Source organism: Epargyreus clarus, unplaced genomic scaffold (genome assembly GCF_041222505.1).
Source record: "Epargyreus clarus isolate Ecla_fem2 unplaced genomic scaffold, WU_Ecla_fem_2.2 ptg000018l, whole genome shotgun sequence".
Lineage (NCBI taxonomy): Eukaryota > Metazoa > Arthropoda > Insecta > Lepidoptera > Hesperiidae > Epargyreus > Epargyreus clarus.
This window is the reverse complement of record NW_027332226.1, coordinates 13,339,534-13,358,546: the sequence shown is the minus strand read 5'-3', so window position 1 is coordinate 13,358,546 and position 19,013 is coordinate 13,339,534. Positions and strand designations below refer to the sequence as shown.

Genomic DNA, 19,013 nt, shown 5'->3' with positions numbered 1-19,013 from the left:
TCATGGTTCTAGCAGTTATAAAAGTCAATTGCCGCTCACGAGTGATTTTCTAGAAAGCTAGTAATCCTCTTAGAAGTATTAACGAACTCTTTATTTACTACTGAAATCAAGTTGACGCTGTTAAAACTGTTTAAATAAACACATGAGTAGCTTTAATAGTCGGTTTACCATTTCGCTACCACGTTGAACGTGGTTTATGTTCCATACGAGCCACGTTGCCGTGTTTACACTAGCATACTAACTGCCTTGTCACTTAATGAATACTTCGTCGGACGTTCACATGGCGGCATGTAATTATCTAGTACCATAAGAATAGCACGATCATAAACCTATTGCATCATACTTGCACCAAAATAAAGCTTGTTAGGCAGATTATGTTTGCTGGAAAATCGTTAGATAAAATAATTACTTATTACTTACGATTATAGAAGTCTCAAAAGTCATTTGTTAATTTAATGTTCTTATTGAAGTAACTTTCTGAACGTTTATTTTGTGAATACGACAGAGTTATACGACACATTAATCTACGATATATCCAAAACACCGTATCCAAAGCAAGGTAGTTATAAACTTTAATTTTATAATAAACAAGTCTCTCTATTACTTTTACTTTGAAGTTTTGTGTATGTTTACTCAATTTTTACGATAGAAAGAGAGCTAGTCAAACATTTCATGAAAACCGTAATATCAGCCCAACAGACAAGTATCGAGTTATCTATGTTTACAGATCTTGACACAATTTTGATAGGAACAGTCCTAATTAAACAAAAGCACGTTTTTCGGTTACAGCGATACGGATTACGAAATGTTTTATTTAACAGTACAGAAGAATGCCCTATCCAATTGTTTTAAACACACACAACACACAATGGTGGAAGAGCACCCTTCAAGTTAAACCAAATTTTGCCACGTTTCATTATACTGAAAAATGTATTTCAGTTGATATTGCAACATTTAAATTAATTATTTAAGTAAGTGTTACTTTGTTAATGAATCAATTAATTAATCCCCAAATGGTCGTATCTTCGTCGTGTTATTTCATATAACCGTCAAAATAATATACGTATGGGTTATTTGTTATCTTTCGAGACAGGTCACACTCTCCCCTAACATTATCATTTTTTGTGACGACTGTTGTAGTTTTTATCCACTTCCACAAAACAGGTTCCTGCTCAAAAAACATACCCCATGATAGTAGTGAAAGTATATTCAGTTTTTGTCTACTGGTGTTATAAATTTATGCATTTTAAGCCATTAAAAGCGGTGGATCATGTTTTTTTACATTACGAAATTAATATGCTACACGCGATTCATTTGCATTATTATATAAAGGAAATAATTTAATACCGTGAAAAGTATTATTATGAATAATACTTGTTTTACTTCATTATAAATAATGTACTTAGTTAACATTTCGTCCCCAATAAGTAATCTGCATAGACTCTTTACGATACTTTACTTTAAGTTATTTATTAATTGCCAAAACCAAACCTTATTTATTCAATCGAAATAAACAGTTCTTGTTTTTGAGATATTAGATTATATTAGACAGTAGCGTGATTTTCTTTCACTTCATTGTTTCCTACAAACCCTTTGTCTTTGTCAGTCGATTAACGTCGTGGGAATGATTTCACCAATCAGATTGTTCTTTGTGGAAACCTATATTTTATTCAATACCGGCTGCAGTTATTGAATGTATGAATTACTTAGTATTTTCTTCTCACTCACTTAAATGTAACTAGCTCGCCAATCTCCTAATCAGTGAAATTTAGTTACGCATAACATTTCAACTCCTTGCAAATACTGAAAAACATAACTGTGCATTTGAATCAGATAATTTAAAAGGATATAAAACGTGCAAATTATATACCTAACCTACCTAACTATTTAATTTTGTAATTAATACGATCTATACAAGTATTTATTTTTGTAGGTATAGACACACTCAATGTTAGATACACCCAGGCCCAGATTATGTTTATCCATGGAACAGAGAAACGAGTGTTTATCGTAAGACATTTCATCCGTATGAAATTGGCATAATTTCGGTAAGCTGACAAGCTGTTTCCGTCTATATTTAATGTATTTCAAATAGACAACACTTGTAATTTTTGCTCGCTTCCCACGCACCTGTGTCTAATTACAAACGAGGGTATTACACTTAAGATTTAATACACGTATCGACCGTTGAGATTTGTTGATTGAATTAGTCAAAGGATGTCGGTGAGGATTGGGGTCCAGGGTCAGCAGGGTCAGATCCAGTCGGCGCCCTTTGCGCATCAGCTGCTTTACGGCTCGTGTTCTTCATTATGTGTGAGTCATTCGAATGGTAATGCAATCTTTGTAGTATTGGGAGCAATGAAATAATGTTGTTATTGTTACATGTAGACAGATATAGAGAATAATATAGAAGAAAAGGGTAATTTGCAGGCAAAAAGTATTCACTAGAGTTGTCGAAAAAAAATAGGTACGTTAAATTTACAACATACCTAATTCGGTTAATCTAACCTTGCAATGGATTAGGCATTTACAGTGATTCGTCAAGATACTAAAAGAATATGCTTAGATTAGAAAATGAAAGAAAAGGTGCGTACCAACTCCCATTTTTGATATCATACTCTGTAAGCTTATTGAACTCTTTAAAACGAACTGATCAACTATAGAGTCGATTCCCCTAGGTCGATTAACGTGGGTAGATCAACCTTGTCAACTGAATGCCAACACACGGTGATTAGCAATAGCTACTTGTAATACTTTCAGTATGTAACTGAATGAACATTTGCGAACCAAAAACAATTTATTTTACCTGTAGTAAAATCGTTTCTATTTTCATTAGCTTTTTACAAATGAACAAATGGATATCACAGGTGAATGAGTGATAGGCAGTGATATCATTATCAGGGCAACTACGCCGTTTTATCAGGAAAATATGGAATTTATCAAGTGTTTTATCGATTGAAGGGATAGCTGTAAAGTTTCACGGAAGAAAACGCACGATGTTGAAACAATTGGGTTAAATAATGGTTCGTAAACATGAGATTGTAGATTTGAGGGGTTATTGCCATGCTCCGCATTGCGGTTTACTTAATGTAATAAGAAACTCCTAATATAAAATGCTACTACAAAGAAAATAATCAAAGAAATTGTGATAAAATTTATTTAAAGGTTCTTCACGTATTTGGTTTTTTCTTTGATTTCACTTATACTCTTCAATGAAACCTATAAAAATGTAAAAGTACTGTTTAGATTACCTTTTTCCCCATTTTAAAAGCATCTATGTATATAATTAGAATCTAATTTGATCCACAAAACTACAAATCAGTACTACTTATGCTACTACTCATTTTATCTGTATAGATCAGAACATATAAAATCTATTTCAAGTTCATATGTGTATTTGCAAGATACCAATACATCTTTTGATTCTTTTATTGTCTGTACGCACACAGACAAGGTATAAACTAATTTGCTGTCCAAATTTCAGGTTTTAATGCAAAGATATAGGATCTGATAGGAATTCATCTAAAAATCCTTTGATGAAGCAAGTCGGTTAAGAATTTTGGGCATGTAATAAGGTCTACTATATTACTACGAAAATAGATAAGCCAAATTTGCACTAAGATGATAATAATTAGCAACACGTGAATAACTTGTTCACCTAATTAAACAACTTTACAAAAACTAGAGAAGCAAATTGTCTTCATGTGTACTAAGGTTTTATTGAATCAACATTTGGAATGTACGAGTACCTCAAGCGTTTTACATCTTCTCCGGTTTTCTATCTTAAGTCTTCAGGAGTAGGCACAATCAAAAATCATCAGTATTGAGTATAGGTGCATAAAGTATGAAGATGGGCACTTTCTATAAGAAACGGAAAGCTGATCAGTAGAAAAAAACACCTTAACGAATGTCTAAGTTATATGTGTAGGAAATGATCTTTGAAATAGAAGGAACTCAACACACCCTAGTGCGTCAATATAAGCTGAATAAGTGAATAAAGAATTAAATAATAAAATGCTTACTAACCACAGCAACCAGTTTCCCACGCACTGTGATGCCGATCATCGGCGCGAACCTGATGGTCACTCCAGGCTCCACCACCAACTCAGCTTCCCGCTCTATTAATAGGTCATCTCGCAGCAAGTACGGACTACCCTCAACTCGCCACACGGTCCGCCCGAACAACACTCCACCGGCCAACTCGGTTAAATCAGAGGTCTTATTCAACAAGTAAGGGTCTGTATCACCCACTCTCACCTGCCCATCACTAACACAAACATAACACAACACTAACAAAACCGTCCTCCACTTGTATTTCGTATCGCTGAATTGACTATGCCGCTTTTGCACTCCCATGTTTTAAAACACCTTATAAAGGCTAGCTCCAATAAGAAATATTCATTTCACTTTTACTAGCGGTCCACTGTAACTTCAACACCTATCCAAACATTGCACAGGTAGGGTCCTTCTTCGCTGCTTCGTCTCGTCACAACACATTTTTCTTGAACTACCCAAAATTGTGTTTATATCAGAAATAAAAGCAAATTTGATGGTTATCTTATGAAATGCATCAAAATAACTAAACAAAGGTGGGGCAACGTACAATAAGCGAAAATGCGCGCCACCGCGCGACCGTTGAACAAAGTCGTTTGGCCGGTTTGGTGCGTATAGTACCTCCTGCCCTCCCACCTCTTACCTCATCATACCTATTTGTTTCAAATCAAAAGCCTCCGCCCCTCTACCTCAATTCAACTCTAAACCATTCACTCATTCTTCCTCTGCCTTTCACTTCACTCCATGTTTTCATTCAAACCGGCTTGGAAAACATTCAATCAATTTACGGCTTCTATCATAAATCAATAATAACCCGGCAAAAAGATAATACATTTTTTATCTGTCATAACATGTTTTTAATAATTATATCACATATTTAAAACTAAATTATTTATAACAATTTTTAATATCATGTTTCCATAAAATTCATCTTGAATGTATAATTTCTATAAAATACATGATTTTAGAGTTGCCCTATTAATAATACGCGATATATAGTCGTAAAGTAAAACTTAATGGCGTCCGTATGTCAATTAAGTATACTTATCGGAAATTATATGTCAAGCAAAGTAATGTAGGAAAAAATAAGTATTTTTGATTTAAGAAAAGTTTCCGATCAATTAACTGAATTCGTTTTATGTAAAACGATATAAGATAATTAAAAAATACATAGAGAAAAGGGGGCGATTTTCAAAATCTGTTATAAATGATTATCAGATTATTTTCGATACGTGTTAAAACTGACTAATTTACTTAGAACGGGATAAGATACAAATTAATTAATTTTATGAGCTATTGGTAATTTAAAGACAAAAAATCTCATATTTCATATTCAAGTGGCTTGTCGTTTTTAATTTATATCCGCAAGATGAAATATTGTTTAATGTTCTATATGAAAAAAATAGTATTTAAGATTTAACAAAATATATAAACGTATATTTTTGTGAATAGATATACGTACAAAATATTTTTCTTAAATGTGGTAACATTTTATTTTCCTTCATTCACTAACCACTATTGTCAATTGAATTCATTCGTTTCGTTCGTTCGTTCTTTCTTTAGCACGTTCACTCGTCAACATTATTGATCCGTTTTTAATTTTGACTGACAAAATAATTCAATTTATAGTCATTTGTGTTGAATCAAATAGTTCTAGTCCATAAATAAATACTCATCTATTACCAAGACACGTGAGTATCAACTTTTCGTGGTTATCTCAATGTTTTCGCCGATCGGTTGGCGTGGCATCGTCAAGCCATGGCGACATCTTGTATTTCATTGTATTTATCTATTTATGTTTTGTGACCCTAGTCGTATTTGGTTTTAGATCTGAAAAAATATCACAATGAGCTCAGGAGGCACACGCGTGTACGTCGGTGGACTTGTGGAGGGCATAAAGAAGGAGGATCTGGAAAGGGAATTCGACAAATACGGCAAATTGAACTCGGTGTGGGTCGCACTTAATCCCCCAGGCTTCGCGTTTATAGAGTTCGAGAACATGCAGGAGGCGGAGGATGCGTGTAGCGCGATGAACGGTTTCGAGATGTTAGGCGCGACGCTGAAAGTAGAGCTATCTAGAAAGCGGGACGGGCCGCGTCGGGGCGGGAACTTCCGCGGCGGGCGCGGCGGCGGCGGCGGCGGCTACCGCGGCCGAGGGGGCTCATTCGGGGGCAACAACAGATTCAACTCGTTCGGCGGAGGCCGCCCCTACAACCGCAACGGCCAGAGCAATGGCTATGGCTCCGGTAACGGCGGCGGCAACTTCAGATCTCGATCACCTCTCTCCCGATTTTAATTTAATTCTAGTTTAAGTTAGGTTTAGTGTTATCGTAATCTGAAGCCTCCTTGTGTTAAGTTCAATATCTGCTAATACTGGGGGCTTAATGCTGAGATGAGTTCATTTGTGTCTACGTCCCTTGGAGTTAGAGGTAATGTACTTTTTTTACTATTTAGCTATAGATTTAACTCACATTTCTATTGCAAGGGTTTAATATTAAAACTTAATGTTACTAAAATACCATGGCTCTGTTTGTTTGCAGAGTCACTTATGTTTTATATCACCATTTATAAATTAACAAATTGGTACTTACGGTTTAGCTTAAATCATGGCAATACTAATATATTAATCCATTCCATAATGCTGTTGTCTTATCATAAAAGTTAAAATAATCTTTATACACAAGAATATGAGTATGGATAGGTTATGTTCAATAAAGTATAGAGTTTTTAATATTGCTAAGCATATTAATAGAGTAAAATTTAATAAGCCAAATGCCGTCTCTAAAAACCACACAAGAATGGCGTCAAATTTATAGGAATCCTAGGTATTTAAAGTTAATTCCATATATATCCTTTCAATTACCTTTTTGAACCCTTGTAGTAGAAATTTGTGGTAATTTTTTTGTCATTTAATTAATTTTCATTACTATTCTAATCTTTGGTGTTGACAATGTATGAGCCTAATGCTTAGTAACATTCTCTGTAAGCTGACTTAATGATGAAAAAATTTGGTATATTTTAAAAAGATTAATCATATTGTCATATAAATTATATATACATAAATACATCTTGCACATTAACATGTAAGTCAAGGCTATGACGACCTGAATCCTTTGTTTGTAAATGATTTGACGTATGTATGCAAGACATCTGTAGAAATAATTGTCGAGTTCAAAGTTTGGTAAGTTTTTTATTTCGAGAAAATGTTTTGTATTTGAACATAACTTTTGAAGTCATATGCATATTAATGTTATCATTAAATTTTTGAGTGTGTATGGTTTTTTGTATCTTCTGACAACTTGAATTAGGTTTGTCGTGATAAAGCCATTGGATTTATAAGAGATCTTAAATCAAGTGGTAAACCATAACACAGTTTTGTATGGTATTATCAAAGATAGTCTTCAGTAATTGCATGCTTCCATGATCAAATTTAAATTGAACATGGACATATTTACATTTGGACATATGGACAGTGTGATTGTAGAGACCATAAAACATCAGATGGGCTGCATCCCTGTTCTCTAATTCTATCACACAGTCTTGAATATTACTAAATATTAATCAGTCAAGCTATTAGAACATTTTTCATCAATTTGTCAGTCATTTAGAAATTAGTAGCATAGCTTTCCATAAATTTTATTATTAATCGAGAAAATGTTTATTCACATAATCGTAGATCGTAGAGAAATTGTGTTTTTGGGTGCTGGGAAAATTTATGATTAAAAAAACCACTCATATAATAAATGAGGTTTCAAAGACATATCTTCTATGACCTAATTAGATACTGTAATAATTTGTGTGCAAGTGATATTTGTGTGAATCTAGTATTCTATTTTGTAATAATTAAAAAAATCACTAGGCTGCACTACCAGGAGTACTTTTGTCATTTGGTATTTTCAATAGTATTTTTCAATAAATTGTATTGTAAATCGTATTCTTTCTGTATTTTAACTAAAAGTTTAGCATATTTCACCTATTGAATATGGCAAAAGTGAATTATAATTCTACAATTATAAAAGTAGAATGTATTTGTAGTTTTGTTAAAGGACTATATAGGAGATTTATTGTTTTATAATCAATTGTGACATCAATCTATCTTATAATTTGTAATTGTAAATTTTACGAAATTAACTAAATATTATGGAAGTAATATCTTAGCATTCTTATATTTTTTAGCCATTGTTTGTTTATAGAAATGAATCAATTTTATAACAATACGTATTATCATTTATCTAAATAAGGTTTTACTCTTTCCTATTTAATGATAATATCTACACATAAGAGGAAATAATCTTGTAATTTTTCATTTATTTCATTTGTAGCTTGGGGATAAAAATTGTTAAATTAAATTACTACATAATGTAATGATCATCAGAATAATGTAAGTCTCCATATCAAATTTATGGGCAAGTGCAGCATTTGTTCAGTTTATGTTTGTCATTGTTCCATGTTCACAAATGATCATTTATATGATTTATTAATTCGACAGTGTCAGGCTCTTATAATCCTTTTGTTACAGCTCCTTGGAATAATTTTATCTCGAGTCTGCTGTTGCATCGAGAGCACTCAAGAACAATTCATTTGGACATTTAACATTATACCTTAGCACCCTTGGACTACAATTACCTTAAATATAATAAAAAAAAACAATTATTCCGACTCGTCGACTTTTATTTGATAAATATTAAAATAAAAGACCTAGTATTTAAATTAATCTTACATTTATTTGAGTAAATTGTTAGGATATTTTTCTAAGAAGGGCTGCTTAGACACGCCATTAGTAGTTCCATTTTGTTCAAGAAGTTTTTGCCTTCCATTCTTTCTAATTTGATTTCTTTGAAGGCACCACCAAGATTCTCCCATTTTTTATCTTGAACCAATTCACTGGCGAAGAAATCCTTCCTTGGCGATTGTGCAATGAACACTTGCATGCCCACTGAAGGCTCGCATCTAATTGCTATCATTCTGTCACCTATAACAAAATAATGGAAAATTGGAAAATTACATATTTGGGTATAAGATATTATGTTGTCCTGCAGCAACTTAGTCACTGATAATAACATTACTATACGTAAATACACTACTGTGATAGAAAAACTACAAAAAAACTTCATCTACTTTTTGTTATACGTTTTGAAAAATTGGCTTTTTCAGTGTTGGATCCACCATTGTTGTTAGTGTTGGAACCAACACTGAAAGCAAATATGTGTAACGACAAAATATCCTGAATAATACAATAATTATAATTTTGCAGATTATCTGGCACAGTTATGTGGATATTTACAGTATACATTGATTATCATTTTGATCAAACACCAGTAGCACCGGGAGTATGCTTCAGTCTTACTTCAATTGGAAGACTGAAGTGGGGCAAACACATTATCTACTTAATCCTTCCCTCTAATCCCATTACAAATCATATGTAAGTACAAAATTAAGATAAAAACAAGATTGTAATATTACACTGCAGGTTCCAGTTTTAAAACTATATGCTTGTTGTAGTGACTGCATCATATGTCCAAAAGACGAGCTCGCTCAATGCAAATTCGCATGAAGGAGACGGTAAATGATGCAATTTTAATGATTTAAATCTATGGTGCCTTCACTCAACTTACCGTTGGGTGAGGCGAGCAGGCATGATGAGGCGTTCCCCAGCGGTTCCACAGGCCCGGAGCCCATGTGCGAGCTGCTGGCCAGCAGCTGCCAGCCCATGCAGCGACCCACCGCTTGGACAGCAGTCATCTGATGCTGGTAAATCTAATAAAAGCAGTAATATTTTATATTTATATTGGAAACATTACATGGTAAGACTTGATGATATTATATTTTCTGTAGTCAAACTGTGGTGGTATTAATGTCATGTGCCACACCTGTGTTGCCTGATTTGAAGGAATCTCAGATCTGAACTTTGTGAAATGCTATTTCTCGTTACAGCAAAGGTATATAAGAAATGTAGGCAAATTTCTGCTATTGCTATTTTTTTGTTATTACCTACCTCTAACATTTCAACAAACTGATGTTAAGTAGTCACTGTTATGAACTGATGGCAGTAAGGACACAGAAGCCTAAACCTAATGTTTAACCATATTGGTTTGGTGGGTGACTGGATGGATGGGAATTGAAATATACATTTGTAGGTGGCCAAACTTGTCTGCGATGATATACGGCCAGTCTTGGGTGACGGGATAGGACATGGAATATACATTGGTAGGTGGCCAAAGTTGTCTGCGATGGTATACGGCCAAACCTTGGGGAACAAGATGGGAAATAAATTGGTAGGTGGCCAAAGTTGTCTGCGATGGTATACGGCCAAACCTTGGGGGACGAGATGGGAATTGAAATATACATTGGTAGGTGGCGAAACTTGTCTGCGATGGTATACGGCCAAACCTAGGGGGACGAGATGGGAAATACATCTGTAGGTGGCCAAACTTGTCTGCGATGGTATACGGCCAAACCTACTAAATGTAGCGCGCTATTATTAATACTCTAAAGCATATAAAATATGACTTAGGGTTATGGAAATGAATAAAAATTAAAACACTGATACTTTGTTGTTATTATTTTCCCTACAAAATAATAACCTTTCCATAATCAAACTATAATGTAAAAGAAAACTTGGATAAAGGGTTCGTACACAAAACTGCGATGCGACGTCGCATCGCACAGTGGTTGTTGTTGTTCGTCACCCTGAGAGACGCTACGCCGCACGATATCGCATCGCAATTTTCTGCGTTGCGAATTCGCATCGCGTCGCATCGCAGTTTTGTGTTCGAGCCCAAAAGCCGGCGTTTCGGAATTTCGGCCGGCGAAGTTTTACCCACGCTATCACTAGATGGCGTAATTGCAGTAACATGACATGCGCAGTAACGATTATGAATTAGGACAAATAAATGTGTAACAAGATACTCGTACTATTATCATAATATGAACTCATTCAAATCACATTATGTAAACCCCTAAATAAATAAGATGACTTAGAAATTGTTTAAAAATAAAATAGTTTATAACTAAGATTGTACTACACTTTACCAAAGGAAGATCTGCTAAGTTATAAGATCATTCTTATATACAAAATATTATTATTTATGGCTGCCCTGGATGTTCACTGTCTGAGACTTTTCATGACAAACGTAGAAGGCCAGATTTTCCACAAGCAAATTATATATTGTGTGTGTATGTCATCTTGGATGGTGATCGTAAGACAAACTATACTATGATTCATAATTAGGTATCCAAAATGTAAACAAAGGTTGACCTATCAAGAAAATACGGTTCAAATGCTAGTTTCTTAATTTTGACGATATTAAAGTAATAAAACGATAATAAAATAATAATCTAAATAAATTAAGATCAATTCACATTTTCCAATAATAATATTATCTTAATTTCGTTCCATACAGTAATAATAATAATAAAAACAAGGTATAGAAAATTAAAATGTGATAATAGTAACATTATCGGGATCCTATCGCATTGCTTGGCTCGTTCATAAAGAAGATGCCAGAAGAATTAAGAGTAGCCAAGTTATTTATTAATAAGCACTGCACATTGCTGTGTTCTGGTTTGAAGGATGTGGTTAGAGAGAAACTTATACGAGGCGTTATCGCCAGTTTCCAATTTAGTACTCTAGAACAATTCTATCTTATGTGTGTCACTTGTATACTGTTTTTGTGCGGGATGGACGCGCATGCAAATTTAAACGAAAGGAAAAATGACGTATGGGAGTACATCGAGGGTTACACGCTAGGATGAGTGGTCATCAAAAACCCATTACTGTCCCACTGCTGAGCACGGGTCTCCTCTCAGAATGAGAAGGATTAAGCCTTAGTCCACCGCGCTGGGCAAGTGCGTATTGGTAGACTTCACATACCTTTTTTTTTAGATTATTATTATTTTATATAAATCTCTCAGGTATGGTTTCCTCGCGATGGTTTCCTTCACCGTTTTAGCAAGTGATAATTGATTTCTAATACGCACATAACTTCGAAAAATCAGAGGTGCGTGCCTGGGATTTGAACCTCGGACCCGGACCCCTCGGTCGAGAGGCCGTGTATCTAAACCACCAGGCTATCACTGTTTGTATGTGTGGTAGTAACAGCTTACCTTGTCTCTGTAATTTCGGGACCAGAATAGGGCTACGGTATCCCCTGCCTGTCGTAAGAGGCGACTAAAAGGGGCTTTCGGGGTTGCGGGCGGTAAGAGTGGGAGCTCGAACCGACCGGCTAGCGACTCCGGGAAGGACGGCGGTATGTGTGGTCGCATTCCGTCGCATACACCAGACGGTGTGGTGATACAAACTCACCTAGGCGGAGCCCGACGGGGCTACGCGCTAAGAGGACTCCGTTGGCGTTTCCTTGGAGATCCCCGAGCCCTCAGCGCCGAGGTTGGCCACTGGGGGGTTTTAGTGCGATAAGAATCCCACATAACCCTGCGTCGCTTCCAAGGCACCAGGTACCTTTTAAAGGTTTCCCCCTCGTAAACAAAAAACGAAAAAAGTAACAGCTCACCTGGCAGTAGATGAGGTCGCGCAGCTCCTGCAGCTCGTACGACAGGTGTCGCACGCGGCCGTCGCGGCAGATGCACTTCAGCGTCTTCTCGCCGACGTGCACCACCAGCGACGTGCGGCACACCGCGTCGTACCTGCGACCGTCACTTCACATCTCGGTACATTTTACAAATGTGCGACTAAAATAATGTGAATTATAATTGCTTCTTAAATTAACACCTTACCTGTACATAGAACTGAAAGTAAATATTAACTTCAAATAATTAATTTAATATTAACCAAGGGCGTAGCTATCGCCCTATCAATGACAAGGGGCCCGCGAGGGACAGGGCCCCATATTAGTGTTAAATGTTATTCACAATTTCACTGAAACTCTTAGGCATCACTTACCAGGAAAACAATATTTATATCATAACATCACATTTTTTGATTAGAGCAAGATCCCAGAGCCCCCAGACGTACGTAATTTTAGTAAAGCTGAAATTTTCAGGATTATTAGTACAATGTTTTGTTAACTTAACAAGACACAAGTTAAGTTAACAAGACATTGTACTAATAATCCTGAAAATTTCAGCTTTACTAAAATGACGTAGGTCTGGGGGTCCTGGGATCTTGGACTAGATATTATTATAATGAAAAAAGTTTTAAGCAAGCTTTCACTTCAAAAATAAGTCAAAAAAGAGTTTGTCGGGGGCCCCCCACAATTTTTGATACAGGGCAACAACATACAATTACTGATCTTACCGCTCTATTTTGACACATTCTAATATACTCGTGTATCAAAATAACATACTCCAGGCATAGATTAGTAAAGATACTTCGCCGCCTTGAAATTGAATGAAGCCACAAACGGCTTATTAGTAAGTTCTTTTTTTTAATTCTTGACAAATAAAAATATTTTTAGAGAAAATTTACGAATAAATAACTAATACTGCGTAATTTATATAATAAATAAATAATTATTTCAAATATTTTAGGGACATTTTAGCACGGAGACGTGTCAAAACTTTTGTACGCAACTATTTCAATTCTCAAAACTGGGTACATTTTCTTGTTAAGAGTGAGCAATATTTACTAATATATGACTCCAGGTTAATGATTTTACAGTATCAGGTATAAAGTAACGAATATTTACCCATACGCCATAATGTTTATTTTGACGCAAGATTGATTTGGACTATTCAGAGCATTCCAGTGTGATACAATAAGGGGATCCTTAACCTGTAAAAGATAACATTAATTATAGAATTCATATATTTTTATTAAAGCACTAAAAGAATAAATGAGAAAAAATTTACCTCCTTTGCTATAGTATCAAGGACGTATTCGCTACGTCGTCGCATGAAGAAATGTTGCGCTTGCTGTATTATCTGTTCCAAAAGAGAAGCCTCCCTGCTCATTTCCAGCAGTTCATACCGGTCTGCTGCCATGGGACCTGGTGACCGAATGAGTTATGATATTTTTGTTGAATGATGAAAGTGTGTCTGAATTGAAGTTAATAATATTACTATGGTGGAGACCGCGCCAAACTTCTAGTCCGCTCTGAATTTAGAAGTGAGTCGCGTCGCAACAGCAAATTGTAGATGTATTAGTGGGACGAAAACAGCGTGGGACCCCCAGCATCCTCCGCTGTCCGCTCTCGCCCACGGGAACATAGTTGCGTTAGTGTGCCCTCACTACGCAGTATATGCTTGTAGTTGTGTTCGACCGGTTTAGCTTTCTGGCTAAACCTGCGCGCGACAACTTCAGAGCGGATTAGAAGTTTGGCTCAGACTATAAAATGTATAATTGACTTCTGCACCAGGAGTTGCGAAGGAAAACGTCTCAAAAAACATTCCTGCCTTTAAAAAAACGTTCTTAAAGGTATAAAATATGAAGTCTACTAATGCGCACGTGGCCAGCGCGATGGCCTAATCCTTATCATTTTTAAGAGACCCTTGACCAGCAATGGGACTGCTGTTGTCGTTACCGGCGAGCGAGCGTTTCGGACTGAGAGGAGACCCTTGACCAGCAGTGGGAGTATACTATGTTGTGGTTACCGGCGAGCGAGCGCCGCTTGGTGGGCCCGAGCGGGCCGGTGGCGGGGTGCGGGAAGGGGTGGTGCGTGTTGGCGTGGTGCACGGCGCGCAGCAGCTGGTGCAGCGAGTGCTCCAGCACGTGGTCGTGCTCCGACTTGGTGCCGCCGCCGCCGCCGCCCACCTCCATCTGAACGACCAAAATTATATTTTTGAAGGTAGAACCCTTTGTGGTTCGACTCCGGCGGCACCACCGCCACACCTATTTCTAACTTATAACAGCAGTGTTAGGCGCTGCTCTGTTCCGGTTTGAAGGGTGTGGTAAGGGAGACAGACGTTTCCGTGGCGTTCCAGCTTAGTCCTACCGGCGGTAGCGGCGCATCCGTGGCAGACCTTAGGTAGGAATATCTAATCCTATCTGGGGTCGATTACAGATGTCCATGGGAGGCAGTAGCTACTTACCATCAAGTGAACTACATGCTGGTCTGCTACTCCTGTTATAAAAAAAAAGTTTGTTATGCTCTTAACCCTTCAGAACATAACTGACTGTCGAGTAATTTAATACAGAGGTCAGGGATTCAGAAAGGGACAGAAAAATGTAGCATTTCCGAGAAATAAACAAAAATCTCTGAACCCGAAAAGCCGGGTAAAAACTAGTTTCTAAAATTTCTATATTAAAAACAAGCATACTTTCCAATACTTACCTGACAAACTATGTCATATGTTTAAAAGAATGTGTTCACCAACCTTCATTGGTTCATGGGTGTTACTCTTGCTATTCGGTCCATTGTTGTGACATAGTCTTATCAATAACTGAATGCCTGGTAGTACCTGAAAATATTCGACCGGTAAATTTAATTGTAAAAACCACTTAACATAAAGATAATTATAGTCCGCGTAAAACTGCTAGTCGTCTCTGAATATAGAAATGAATCGCGTCGCCATAGCAAATTGTATGACTACACCTGCTCGCAACAACTTAAGAGCGGACTAGTAGTTTGGCGCGGACTATATAAACTTACTGTAGCCATGATTTGGTTGCCAACAACCATATGTGGTATGGACCCATCCAATTGTACAGCTTCCGCCGCTAAACGTGCGAACAGTTCCTTGCAGAATAGTACATTTTGCGCTGCTTCAAGCTTTTGCTGCCAATGAAGATCAGCACCATCTCCTGGCAATGGACCTGGGCAGTTCACAGCTGAGGAGCTTAGTGTGGCTGTTACAACCTCTTCTTGTTCTACAAAGATAGAGAAGTTACTGTCAGCATTACATTTCAAATCTTACTATATAAAAATTAGTTTGAAAATATACTTGAACTTAAGCAGTGGAAATATTCTGATGTTCGATATTAATCCACTAACCAGTATCCAAGCTAAAATAGCGAGGATAGTTGTAGTCGCCACCACATCATGCTGGTTAATTTAGGTTAATCACTGTCACAACCATACAATGGAATCGTTCACACATTGTTAGTGAAGCATTGTCTTTATTTTCTTAATAACTTTGCTTCTTTGTCTGTTCATGTTAGTCTATGGTCTGTGAAAGCCCAATAAAAAGTAGCTTATGACTCGTGAAAATATGATCCAAAATTGTTTAACTTCAGCTCACACACTGTTATTATTTGATCTTAAAAAAAGCATACATACATTTCTTTTTAATATTGTGGAATTGTCAAAAAGCATGCAGCCTAAAGGCCAGAGCCATTCATGAACATCTCCATCAGTAATCAACGTCAAAGAGGATTAGAGTTTTTGACCTTCAGCGACAGATAACATATCTGCCTCCGAAATTTGAGTTGGAATGCCTGAGATAATTGTCTCTTCCTTACCACACCCTCCAAACCAGATCACAGCACCACTTACCATTCCCTTCAAACTGGACCTTAGTACCACTTACCACTTATAAGGCAGAAATTGGTGTGGTTGGTAGTAGTGCCTCCCGGGTGAACCACAAAAGGCTCAACCACCTTAAATCAACTTAAAGTAACTATATCTAATACTACAAACTACATTAATTAGTAAAATAGGTAAACACAATGTTAATACGACCAGGGCAACCTTTCTGGCATAGCACGGAGATGAAGGCGACCCCCTGTAGTTCTGGCGGTACGGTGACGCGCAAGGCGGAGGGCGGCGGGCCAGACGCGTTAAGCGACATGGCCGCCGCTATTTGCTCTTCGGGGGCTTTTGTCACCTGTAAACATCATGGCAATGTTTGCTATAACGATAGCATTAAATGAAGATCTCTAGTTGTGGTTACAGTTATAAACATATAAGTATACAAGAGGTCAGGCAAACCCAGAATACAACATATTAGATGTTATTTTACCCAATGTTCAAACCCTATAGTATATTACTATATATACTATAGGGTATATACTTATAACACTATATGTATTACAATGTTTTATATGTAACTCTCTAATATTACTACTATATTTGATTTTTACTCTTAGCCCATATAGGGAACCGATAAATTTTCAAGAACAATTTTGAAGATGATGACTTTTAATTTACAAACTTCCACTGATATATATTTCTAGCAATTCATGTTCATCTTGTGTAATGATTAATCTACCCAATTGTACCACATTCCAAGTTGCAGTTGCAAGAAATACCTCAAATACTCCAGTCTGGCTAAACTTAGATCCAGCGGTACGGTAGCTAAGATCTCCAACAATTGTATTGGACACTTTTTTGAGCCTCCAATTTTGACGTAGCCTTAGTAGGTCTATGTGGAAGTCGGGCATATTCCTGGTCATGCGCATGGTTTCACTGGCTCTTAGGCGCTCCACACCACTAAGAAGGACCGCACCTGCGGCTGCAAGGGCTTTCTTACGTCCATAAACCTGAACCATAGGACGATTTTCTATTGGTTCAGCTTGGATGGGATCTAGTACCTGTTGGATAAGAACTACATGATAATACATTTTATTTAATCTGTTTTTATAAATAAATATCCAATCTTGTTCATTCATAATTGTGTGTGCAATGCCTTATTATATGAAATTACAAAAAGTAGAATTAAATGTATTATATTTCCCTCAAAATATACTCATTTGTTTGAACAATTTTTTTAACTGTATTACCATGATGATGATTCTGTAAGCTATGCAACATAGCTATGTATGAAGTATGTACTTGAAATATACTTACCATATATCTTTTTTCCTTAGCAATACTGAGCACATCGGCAAGAACGCACACTTCAGTGAGTGTGTTCCTAAGTTTGTTTCTGACCGAGTCCCACGGCCAGAGAGTTGATTGGTAGCCGGGTTCCTTGTTATCATCCTCAGTTTTGACCTCTATACTGCACTCCCCCTCCTTCTTGATGTTACAGAACTCATCTTCTGATTTTGAGAAGTCGATCTTTTGGGCCAGTCGGGCAAGGTTCTCCGACATAGACAAGGGGCTGTAAATGAGTAAAAGCAATGGAAAATAAAGTATCTTATTACAAATTACATTGCTTTATTATTTTATTTTATTTATTTATTTATCAACATAATTATTCAGAAAATTTCAACAAAAAATTTACACCTGATTAATTCCATAGAAAATACATTTCAATCATGATTCCACACTAAAATTCTATGTTATTGGTGCTATATGCCTATTTCTAGTGCAAATGAGTTCTTCCTTCTTAAATATCAGTCTATCTGAGTCATAAAATGGACATGGCTCTGGCCATGGATTGGCTTCAGGTAGAACATTCTACATGATGTCCAAGGGTGGCAGAGACTACCTACCATCAGGTGACAGTAACCTTATAATTACGTTCTATTTACATTTGGTTGTTTTAAGCCAAATTATTAGTTTACTTTCATCTCAAAGAAATTGTGAGTTTATATCAGTTAGATTACAAGATTTTTGTTAACGAATTTAAAAGATAGCGGTAAAAATAGCGTGTAAAGACAAAACAAAGTATTTACGCTTGGTATATTTCCTGGCCATCGTAAGTGATTTCCTGGATTTGGTTCTCTATCGGCGCCTCAATGGATATATTCACTGAGTTAGCCATTTCCGGTGCTAAATGAACTTAAACGCTAATTTTGTTATTTCACTTCATGTTTTCACAATCACAACTTCACACGATGTATTGTTTAATTGTATTTTTGGTTAACTAATATTGCGTCTACATCAATGTATTGTATTTAATAAGCGGATTACACACATAAAATCAATCTACTATATATTATAATTTAAGAAATACAACAAGCAAAGCAAGTCAGTAACCAGTTTTTACGATCTCACACGGTCTGACATATAGAATTGTCAAACTCAAAAGTCAAACTGCTGACTATTTCTTTTATAAAAATTACGTTTCAAAAGCATGAAATATTTACTTCCATTAAAATTTAATTGTTATTATTATTACATTATATCATTTTTCTTTCTTTTTAATTTCACAAATGAATGCTGCATCAACAAGATAAA

General features: G+C 36.3%; 3 protein-coding genes across 7 annotated transcripts in view; 1 reads left to right on the top strand and 2 right to left on the bottom strand.

The window, feature by feature from the left end:
• The window catches only part of bark (C-type lectin domain-containing protein bark beetle), a 44,645-nt gene extending 39,987 nt beyond the window's left edge, over positions 1 to 4,658 (bottom strand). The window contains exon 1 of one of the 2 annotated variants that reach the window (XM_073082765.1): positions 4,027 to 4,658. In XM_073082765.1, coding sequence (XP_072938866.1) covers positions 4,027 to 4,356 — 330 coding nt within the window. In that variant the 5' untranslated portion in view covers positions 4,357 to 4,658. The remainder of the gene's footprint in view (positions 1 to 4,026) is intronic. The other variant, XM_073082766.1, reaches the window with a different exon arrangement.
• Positions 4,659 to 5,584: 926 nt separating this feature from the next.
• Rsf1 (repressor splicing factor 1) lies at positions 5,585 to 8,712 on the top strand. The gene is made up of 3 exons (XM_073082898.1): positions 5,585 to 5,744; positions 5,882 to 6,482; positions 8,573 to 8,712. Exon 2 carries the CDS (start codon positions 5,900 to 5,902, stop codon positions 6,347 to 6,349), a length of 450 nt encoding a protein of 149 aa, XP_072938999.1. The 5' UTR covers positions 5,585 to 5,744; positions 5,882 to 5,899; the 3' UTR covers positions 6,350 to 6,482; positions 8,573 to 8,712.
• A 45-nt stretch (positions 8,713 to 8,757) lies between these two features.
• MED17 (mediator complex subunit 17) lies at positions 8,758 to 18,835 on the bottom strand. 4 transcript variants are annotated; one of them, XM_073082893.1, is made up of 12 exons: positions 18,509 to 18,835; positions 17,736 to 17,991; positions 17,198 to 17,479; positions 16,629 to 16,773; positions 15,600 to 15,817; positions 15,325 to 15,408; positions 14,602 to 14,767; positions 13,861 to 13,997; positions 13,698 to 13,783; positions 12,564 to 12,708; positions 9,669 to 9,810; positions 8,758 to 9,025 (listed from the first exon to the last, which is right to left on the bottom strand). In XM_073082893.1, the coding sequence occupies exons 1-12, from the start codon at positions 18,595 to 18,597 to the stop codon at positions 8,805 to 8,807; spliced, it is 1,971 nt and encodes a 656-aa protein (XP_072938994.1). In that variant the 5' UTR covers positions 18,598 to 18,835; the 3' UTR covers positions 8,758 to 8,804. The 4 variants fall into 4 exon arrangements, with proteins under 4 accessions (XP_072938994.1, XP_072938996.1, XP_072938995.1 ...); XM_073082895.1 differs by having other exon boundaries at positions 12,564 to 12,696; XM_073082894.1 differs by having other exon boundaries at positions 16,638 to 16,773.
• Positions 18,836 to 19,013: the final 178 nt, after the last annotated feature.

Bases quoted from the DNA above. Each gene is read 5' to 3' on its own strand.
- Rsf1 (XM_073082898.1), top strand. From the start codon at position 5,900: ATGAGCTCAGGAGGCACACGCGTGTACGTCGGTGGACTTGTGGAGGGC.
- MED17 (XM_073082893.1), bottom strand. From the start codon at position 18,597: ATGGCTAACTCAGTGAATATATCCATTGAGGCGCCGATAGAGAACCAA. The intron at 16,774-17,197 runs GTATTTCTTGCA...TGATGTTTACAG, and splicing joins GCCAGACTGGAGTATTTGAG to GTGACAAAAGCCCCCGAAGA. The intron at 13,784-13,860 runs GTAAATTTTTTC...TATCTTTTACAG, and splicing joins TTGATACTATAGCAAAGGAG to GTTAAGGATCCCCTTATTGT.